This window comes from Argentina anserina, chromosome 3 (genome assembly GCF_933775445.1).
Source record: "Argentina anserina chromosome 3, drPotAnse1.1, whole genome shotgun sequence".
NCBI classification, from domain to species: Eukaryota; Viridiplantae; Streptophyta; class Magnoliopsida; order Rosales; family Rosaceae; genus Argentina; species Argentina anserina.
In genome coordinates, this window is record NC_065874.1 from 5,461,805 (window position 1) to 5,471,762 (window position 9,958).

The 9,958-nt window shown below is 38.5% G+C and overlaps 1 protein-coding gene across 1 annotated transcript; it reads left to right on the plus strand.

Annotated features, from left to right (window-relative positions):
- Positions 1 to 4,698: 4,698 nt before the first annotated feature.
- On the plus strand, positions 4,699 to 7,880 carry LOC126786065 (ferredoxin--NADP reductase, root isozyme, chloroplastic). The gene is made up of 5 exons (XM_050511771.1): positions 4,699 to 4,925; positions 5,083 to 5,145; positions 5,855 to 6,187; positions 6,477 to 6,696; positions 7,108 to 7,880. The coding sequence occupies exons 1-5, from the start codon at positions 4,911 to 4,913 to the stop codon at positions 7,605 to 7,607; spliced, it is 1,131 nt and encodes a 376-aa protein (XP_050367728.1). The 5' UTR covers positions 4,699 to 4,910; the 3' UTR covers positions 7,608 to 7,880.
- Positions 7,881 to 9,958: the final 2,078 nt, after the last annotated feature.

The window sequence follows — 9,958 nt, forward strand, 5'->3', positions numbered from 1 at the left end:
CCCAGCAACCTTTTGGGCATCAAGACCTCAGAACCATATAGCCTCTCCTGGCTCTTTTTTCTTTTTTCTTTTCCTATTTATTTATTTGTTTCTATCATGTTTTACCTACGTTTCCGGCTGTTTTGGCCACCTTCCGGTTCATTTCCGACGTTCCCGGAAACACTGCCCGGTTCTTGCCGGCGATTCCTATCGGATATGAAGTCCGGTCTCCTAATCGGCCAGATTACGGCTGCCGGCGGCTGATTTTCGATCACCGACGCCACTGGTTTTCCATAGAGTTTTCTGGCGATTCTTCGCCGTTTTGTTTTTGTTTTTCCGGCATATTTCCAACATTCTTTGTTGAACTGTTTTCTCGCCAAAGTTTTATTCGGTTTTGAGTTATTTGGACATGGTTATCTGGTTTTCTTCAAGTCGTTTCATAGTTCAAACAATTTTATTATTATTGGTGATCACCCGCACCAATTGGATGGTTTTTACCACCCTCATTGTTTAATATTCAACTGCTCCAATACCATATTTTTCCAACTCTTAAGTTGAAGAATGTAATTCTATTGCCATGTGATAAATTCGATATGGTTATACTATTTGTTTTCAATCCTCTTTCTGACAATGTCCTATGGGGTATTGCTTGGAATTGTTCCCCGTGTCGCTGACTCTCTTAATTTATTTTGATGATGTTCTGCGGCGAAGTCGAGTGTCTTGCTGATTGTGTAACCACCCACACTGTTCCACGGGAGAGGTAGTTGTTTTACGAATCTCGTGCGGAGATTGTATTTTATATTTTCGTGTCTTGCTAAGTTTTAAAGGCCATACATGCCAATAATTTTCATCTGCATATGTATTTTGAAAATGGAGAGGAATATCTTTGTTAAAAATTCAGAAATTGGTTGCACGCAACCCGGCAGCTGCTCCCACAGCAGCCCTTGTAGCTGCCCGCAAGCTCCCCTGCACGGCCTCCTGACAAAACATACTTAATTGATGACTCTTATTGTCAATTTTCTCACGTGAAGACTCCAATTGAGCATATTTCATTCTTACAACGTATTTAAGATGTCATTTATGGACTTATTCAACCAAGAATGCGGACCTTCTAAGTATTTTAGGGTATTGGTTGATGCAACGACGCGTTGGTCACACGTCGCTTTGCTCTCAACAAGGAATGATGCATTTGCTAAGTTTTTAGCTATGATCATCATACTAAGGGCTCACCACTCTTCTTATTCTCTCAAATCTATTCGATTGGATACCGTTAGAGAGTTTACCTCCAAGACTTTTGATGATTTCGTTTTGCATATCTACTGGGATCATCGTTGAACATATAATTCCTCATGTTCATTCACATAACGATCTAGTAGAGGTTCGGCCTTGGTTATGGGTACTAACCTACCGGTCTTTGCATGTGGATATGTAATGATGTTGCATGCAGCGACACTTATTCGTGTCAAGACCCACAACTCAACAAGCGTTTAGTGCGTATCAGATGGTTACTGGATACGGTCTCAACATTCTTTTCACTAACGCCTATTTGGTGACGTTGTTTATGTGCCTCCATTTTAATATCTCAAATGGGTCTACATGAGACGATTAAGTATTTTGGTTGGTTATGAATCACCAACATTTGTTTGTTATTTCCAATGTATAACCGTGGATCTCTATCCTGTGATATTAGCAAACGGTCATTTTGATGAGACATACTTCTCGTCGTTAGAGGAAGATATAGAATGCTCACATTCCGGTTTAACGTCAGGAATTGACGTGGTGTGGCACTATGTCTCATTAAGATCCCGCACTACTCTAAATTAGCAAGAAGTGCAACACATTATCGTCCTCCATAAAGTCAAAGATTCGATGCTCGATGACTTTACCGATATTACGAAAATGACGAGATCACACATGAATGTTGTGATGTGTTGGTAAGATTGGAACGCTCAGAATATGAAAGATTTTCATATGACCTGGTCCTAGCACTGTTGGCACCATCTCTGACAGTGGGAATGAAGTCGGCGATGACACCGTTGTACGATGGGGTGTTGTCGACGCCCGTGGTATTGCACCACAAAACTAGGGTGACAAATACAAATATGGACTAATAAGGGTCATAACTTCGGTCTTGGCTCCTACCTAGATGAGGGGGAGACCATCAAATTTTTTAGGATTAAAACTAGAAAGAAGCGAGGTGCGTAGGCACAAGTATTTCGCCAATCATCAAGAGATATTCTCTAAACATGTGTATCAACTAAGTTTATGTGGGACGCTACAAACTCCTTTTGTTGATGTTAGAGAAGAATATAAATCTCTCAAATTGATCGTATAAGCGTGCACGTGTGTTTAATGGATTGATCTTCCATGATTAATGATGTATTCTCTTATGCTCTTATTCCGTTGTAAAGTAACAACAATGAGCATCTTGACCGAAGTGGAAAGAATCAATACATGCTGAACTAGACTTGTTATGTTAGTCTTTATTCGTAAGTGTAATGAGAAGATGAAGTCATGCGATATTTGCAGGACTTATGGTGCAAATATTGTCTCATTATCCTATTATTAATTACGATGAGTTATATTCTCTCGTAATAGACATGATTTTTTTTCGTTACTTAATCAGTAGTAGTATCCATGAAAACTGATTTACAGCATATAATAGTGATCATAGCATATCTATAAAAATGGATCTTGACACAAATATAAAAGTGCATGTAGGACCTTAATTGCTTAATTAAATGCCTCCAGACCACGGAGAGCTTATGCAGCCAGATTGTTACGTTCGAGTGAACGTAGTACAATCGGTTATAAGAACTTTTACCCATACATGTTCATATGGAAGCCAATTCTAGACTCTCTATTCCGTCTAAGTAAAGATGATGAAGAGATTCAATGAGCTATATATTCATACATGTAAGTGTTGTTGGGACACTATTGCTTTCATCATGATGTGATTAACTACGCGTTAGTGTTATTGTTGACACTGGTAGCGTATAGGATATGTATGATTCCGTTTCAGACCAATATCAGTCATTCATTGGTCAATTCCCCCATTCCTTTATGAAAAACACATTGAATGTGACAAATCATAATCTGTCCAGTTTCGTAGGTCAACTTCATCGAAACCTACAGAATAACTCACTCAATGAAATATGGTAAACTTGGTACTGTTGAAAAGGTCTATGTGTCTACTTTCTAGGCACACCAACCATTCGTTCATAGTTATCATATTGAGTGAGTTATGGACTTTTTAGAAAAGTATGACAATTCTGTCCGAGAATTTGCAAGTCAGTCAATTTCGACAAAGCACTGTGAACTGCTCCGATCGAATTAGGTTGTGAATGTTTTTGGAAAGTCACGGGTGTCTACTTTCCAGAACATTTTACGGTTCATTGATACCTATTGTGACGAAGAAGTTATGGTTGTTTAAGTGAGTGAATGTCAGCACATAATCTGATTTTCATTGCAAACTTTTGTTTTGAGTTGTTATGCAATCTTGTTTCCTAAGATATAAGTTTGGCTCAGTATAACATGTATGATCTAAGGATATATGGCTAGATAAATGATTAATCATTAGTCCAAGACTACTTTTAAGAAGCATGTAATGAACGTTGTATGCGTTGTTCTTTGTACTCCAAGATTATGACATTAATCAGGGGGAGTTGTTTCGTAGACTTTAGGGAGAGTTTACCTCACATGATGCTATCAAATGTCGATGGTGCGTTGTGCTCTTTTTCTCCTTCGATCAACCTTTTGTTTTTCACCCAAGATGTTTTTATTTTTCCTGACAAGGTTTTTACCAAGGCAACGTTATGTGCACCATGAAACCTAGACATGCGACACAAATGGGAGTGTTACGGGATAATTATTATTCTACCCTTGTGTGTGTCTTAGCCTATTTAGGTTTTCTTATTGAAGTAGATTATGCTATATGTAATAGATATGAATCCATGATTCATTGGGATACTCTGTAAGTAATGTCTATATATATGCCACATTATCAATCAATAAAAGAGTTACGTTATGTTCAATTACGTTGTTATTATTCTCGTTTCATTATCCTACAACAGAGTTGATATTGTCACATTCAAATGTAATAAGATTATCTTTGCCTGCATTGCAATCTGAAAAAAAAGATCGATTATCAACCATTACGTACGTACATATGAAAATCAAATTGGTGCACATGCAACAAGCAAACTTCACTACAACAATCTTCCTCAATATCACCCCCTTATTAACTACTAATGTTTATCAGTGTCTATAAGCTTCTTGACCTCGGTAGATGTGATGTACAAGGAAATTAACGTATAGTACACTCCAAGTCCCCAGCTTCACCGACTCTATAAGAGGTAGCATAAATCTTCTATTTTTTTGGTGTTAAAGAGTGTGCTTTATAAATTGAACATTCTATCAGCTTCCATCTAATTTATCTTATTCATTTAACCCTCCATTACCAAAGGTGTTCATTCGACGCAATTCTTAGTTGATTGAATGAATCGACTAATGACACTCTCATTTTGTTCTATCATTAAATCTCTTCCCACATAGAGTTTTTTGTTTGTTGCTTGTATGATTTTTCGAGCAAGAAAATTGAAGGGGGAATATCAAATATGTACACTTGTATACAACACTTGCCGAAGGGTCACTGGCTTGTGCAGAGAATCAATCATTTAATTATTCCAAAATGGTCAGCTCTAGACTCGTGAGAGACCTTCACAAAGTTCAGTGTAAGAGAGTCCGAGGAGCCAAACCCAAACTCCAAACCCGTCCTTTCGACCACTCCGAAGGATCACTCAAACACCCATTTCGTCAACAACTCGTCTCCTTCGATTTTGCATGATCTAAGTTCCACCCCCAACTCCTCCTTATATTAACTCCTTGTTGGTCACCCAATACCATTCTTGATCCAATCATTGTCTCATTTGATGGCTCTCTCTCAGGTAAAGTCAGCCCCTATGTTTCAGATTTTTGGGTTTTGATTGATTGTGCTTTTTGATGATAAAGGTTGAGGCTTTGAATGATTTTTTGCTTACCCAGTTGGCAATAAGATTGATTATGGTGGTTCTGATGTTGGGTTTGTATTGAGTTTGGTTGCAGGTTTCACTTGGTGCTACTGTTCCTGTCGGAAGTGATTTATCTCTTAGAAGATCTGTGTTCAAGGTTTGATTTTTCTCTTTTGTTGGGTGTTTGTGATCAACTAGAGCTGTTTGTTAATTTCTGATTGTGCTAAACATTGAGGCTTTTTTGTGTTTCAATTGCTATGAACTGTGAAGTTGGAATCTTGAGGCTTGTCAATGTGGTGTTAATTGTGAAGGTTTTTCACTTTGTATAGTTTCATTTGTGGACATAATTTTTGGGTTATCACTTATCAGCAGATTTGGAATGCTGCATACTGCTTCTTGGTTTCTCAGCTGGAAACATGAAAGCTCTGTTATAGATTTCTGGGTGCCCAGACTTTATTTGTCTTCAGCTGTTAATTTGCTCTTTTGTCTCACAATCTCAAGTGTGCTGTAGCATAAATTTCATAGTTTCCCAAGTGTAAAACCAATTGCAGATGTTGCTTTCGACTGTGATGTTAATGCTCTCTTGGGTGCTTTTAGCTGTCACTTTCAAAGTGCTTGTTTGAAATACATTAATTGCTTAAGATATCTTTTTTGTAATACTTATGGATGACATTTCTATTGAATTAGAAAGTTTCATTAAGTTTTTATCACACAGCTTGCATTCTGATGCTTATTTTGAACCAAGGTTTATAGTTCTTGTTTGTATGTTATTACAGTTTACCTGAAAATTGAGTTCCAATTTATCACGTGTTGTGGTTTACTCAGGTATTGGTTATTCTCTAAATCTGCTTGTAATTTCATTGCAGGCACAAAGCGTAAACTTTAGTGATAAATCATGGGCACCTGTTTTACCATTGGACTTGAAAACAAAGAGTGGGAGTCTACGAAACCAGCGCATAATATGCATGTCAGTGCAACAAGCAAGTGCACCAAAAGTTGCTGTGTCTCCCTTAGAACTTGACAATGCTACAGAACCCCCGCTGAATTTATACAAGCCTAGAGAACCTTATACCGCAACCATTGTTTCTGTGGAGAGAATTGTAGGCTCGAAGGCTCCTGGAGAAACTTGCCATATAGTGATCGATCATGGTGGTAATGTTCCCTACTGGGAAGGACAAAGTTATGGTGTAATTCCTCCTGTAAGTAACTAATTGCATAACACTTATGGCTTAATACAATCAAACATTTTGGAAAAATTTAATTGAGAAAGATTTAGTTATGTTGCTTTCGTAAACCAACTTAGTTAGGTGATCTGGTGATGAAATGTAATACTGCCCTTCTCCTGTTCCATTCCCTTGCCTCTGGATCTTCAGTTCAGTTATGATTTGAAATATAAAGGCTGTTGGTAGAATTTCAGCCCCATCGACAGATGGGACTACACCAAATACCGTGCTTTGTAGTGTCTAATTGTTTTAACTTGAATAACAGGGTGAAAACCCAAAGAAACCTGGGGCTCCACACAATGTCCGTCTTTACTCAATTGCATCGACAAGGTATGGAGACTATTTTGATGGCAAGACAACTAGTCTGTGTGTCCGTCGTGCTGTTTACTATGACCCAGAGACAGGGAAGGAGGATCCCTCCAAAAATGGAGTATGCAGCAATTATCTATGCAACTCTAAACCCGGAGATAAAATTAAGATCACAGGTAAGAACCTGATCATTAGAGATAAATTGGACTATTATTACTCTTTGCATGTGAAAAAGAGCCTCTGGCATTGCTAGTATAGATGTCAGATTTGGCTTCATCAGTAACTGTGGTGTGAGTGTTAATTTATGTATATTGCTTATTTTCTGAATAAGTAATTAAGATAACCAAATTGAAGATTTAGAATGATTATATCCTTTTTCTCTTTATTCCCTGATTAGGCAGAGTTATCCCTGGAGTTTGTTATTGTCCTAAACTAATATTCTGTGTTCCGTTAATTATTGATCTGAACATCAAAGAATTCATTTGGTGTGTTCCTTACCTTTGATGAATTTAACACTGTTAAGTGTTATTGTTACTCTAGAGGCACTCACTTAATAATTTTAATAACTGTAAAACTGTATATGGCAGGTCCTGCTGGCAAGATCATGCTCCTTCCTGAAGACAACCCAAATGCCACCCACATTATGATTGCCACCGGCACCGGTGTTGCTCCATACAGAGGTTACCTTCGTCGTATGTTCATGGAAGCTGTACCTACATTCAAATTTGGTGGCCTTGCATGGCTGTTCCTTGGAGTGGCCAATACTGACGCCCTCCTTTATGATGAAGAGTTCAGCAAGTATCTCAAGGACTACCCTGATAATTTCCGGTACGATATAGCACTTAGTAGAGAACAAAAGAACAAGAGAGGAGGAAAGATGTATGTTCAGGATAAAATTGAAGAATACAGTGATGAGATCTTCAAACTCTTGGATGGTGGGGCACATATTTACTTCTGTGGGCTCAAGGGTATGATGCCTGGGATTCAAGAAACCTTGAAGAGGGTTGCAGAAGAAAGAGGGGAAAGTTGGGAGGAGAAGCTTTCGCAACTGAAAAAGAACAAGCAGTGGCATGTTGAAGTTTACTGATGAATTGAAACTGCAATACTTCATTTGTGTATGTCTCAAGGAAAATGTTATAGGCTCCTCTATTAGACGATGTGTTTCTCTTTTCTTTTGTTGTTTTATGTTTTATTGGAGATTTGGGTTCACCCATTCCTTAGCTTTAGATAGGGAACTTGAGGTAGCTATAGGTATTCATCTGTAACCTGAGCCATTTACTGGTTGCTTGATGTTTCATCCTCTGTCTATGTGGCATTTAAACATTTTCCATTGAATAAACGAAAAGATCTTTTACTTTTACATATAAATTCTGTGCCCCTTGTCCTGTCAACCATGGAATCGCATTTGCTGTTAGGTGGTTTAAACTTGTACATGCCAGACAACATTGTTCTGAATCAAATGATTCTGTTCTCCTAACTTAGCCTTTCGTTGCATTAAATTTCTGTTAAACCATAAATGGGAAGAATACCAAAATTTTCAGGTCACCATCTTCTGCGTCTCATAAATACTCCCTCAGTCCCTCTTGCTTACCATCGTCTTCTGAAGTCTCAAACAAATTGGCATCTGAAATTTCAACCGTGCCATCTGGAAATAAAGAATTTGCAACCCATTGCTTCACACTCATCTCTCCACCAATTTATTAAATTTTTCTACCAGTATACTACCGAAGCTGTAGACATCCTCTCTTCTTGAAACTATAATTTTCTATTCCATACTCTGCAATTTATAGAACTAAAGATAAAAGAGTAAAAAGACCTATATTGAAATTATTGTGGACGACACACATAATCTTTAGACATGGATTGAGCAATAGTGTATCACCTGGAGCCATATAACCAAGGGTGGCTAGGCTAGGTCTGAGTCATAAAAATGTAGAATGTCCACCACCTAAGAGCATTGCCATGCAACTCATCAACCAAAAAAAAAAAGAGCATTGCTATGCCAAAATCAGCAACATGTGAAACCATACCATCATCTAATATTGTGTTGCTTGGCTTCAAATCAGTGGCTGATATGCCTTCCATGACCATGATGAAGGCACTCCAATGCTGACGCAACATCGATCACTATATTCAACTACTGCAGGATGTTTAAGAAAACGTTATCGGAATACAACCATTTTACAAGACTCTCACATGTAATTCAGTACCACCAAATCATATAGAGAACTTCCCATCCGACAACATGCCTACATATACTGTGCCAAAAGCCCAAAACCCCCCGAGCCAACTAACTTGCTTTGACTGTTCCCATTTGTTGCCCTCAGATATTCCAATTGTGAAACTTGTCACCAAAGAGGATTAGTTAATTTCTGTTGTAGCTTCCACATTCCATTTTCTAAGTAGCATCCTCATCGATCCGATGCCTACTACGGGTACTATTGCAGAAAAGATGCCTATGATAATTAATATACTTTGAGAAAGATCTTCCAGGTGCTTTAGTTGTGCAAGCTTGCACCACAGACTGCACCATTTAGGATGAACGAATTGGAAGAGAAGTTTGCAAAAGGTCCTCCAGTTAAAATTCCTCCCTGGAGTTTGTTGATAGACATGCAAATTCAGGAGATTGGAGATGCGAGAAAGCTTCTAGCTAGAGACTTCGGAACGACTGAAAGATTGTTGTTGGATAAATCCAGAAATTATAGCCTTCAGGAGTTCCCAAATGAACTAGGAAGGTTGCCTATAAATTTGTTGTTTGCCAAGGGGAGTGACTGAGTGAGACCAAATTTTGAAGACCCCCAAAGCTGCTCGGCATAGAACCTGTTAAATGATTAACTGTTTGATAACCCTATATCTGCCAGAACTTCCTACTTGCCAACATTTTTTTGGGAGAGTTCACTTAAACTATTGGATGAGATCCTTTACAACAAGATGTATTTAGGTTCCCACAAGGAAGAAGGTACTCAAGGTAGTGTGGAAATCAACATATTAGCCTTTTGGGTATACACACAGATGATCTCTGTACAATAGATTAATGTGACAATATATATACCTAACAAAAAAAGATAATTCAACAAAATAGGAGTGAGACTCTTAGAAAGTTGGCATAAAAAAGCTCCCAAAATATCGGAGCAATTTTCTCTAGGTTTTTTTGAGTAGGGCGGCAATGGCTTTCGTCCTCGTCACTAGGCGGACTCTCTCCCGTGGGCAGGCGGGGCTATGGTGGTTTTGTGTTCCTTTCCTCCAAATCGGAAGCGGCGGAGTTTGATCCTTTTGTTATCCTGCACAGCGACATTGTTTGGGTTGGAGGTGAGTCTTCTAGGCTACTCTCTTGTACCCTAATCGCACCTTGTTTATGCTGGCATTGGAGGCTGGTTTCAATTTGCCCAGATCTCCCGTCCTCTGTTTCCAAGAAGCGGTGACTCACTTCTCAAGGAC

What these genes read in the sequence shown, in the direction of transcription:
- LOC126786065 (XM_050511771.1), top strand. An exon ending in TTAGAAGATCTGTGTTCAAG is followed by an intron (nt 5,146 to 5,854) that starts GTTTGATTTTTC and finishes ATTTCATTGCAG; the next exon opens with GCACAAAGCGTAAACTTTAG. An exon ending in GTTATGGTGTAATTCCTCCT is followed by an intron (nt 6,188 to 6,476) that starts GTAAGTAACTAA and finishes CTTGAATAACAG; the next exon opens with GGTGAAAACCCAAAGAAACC.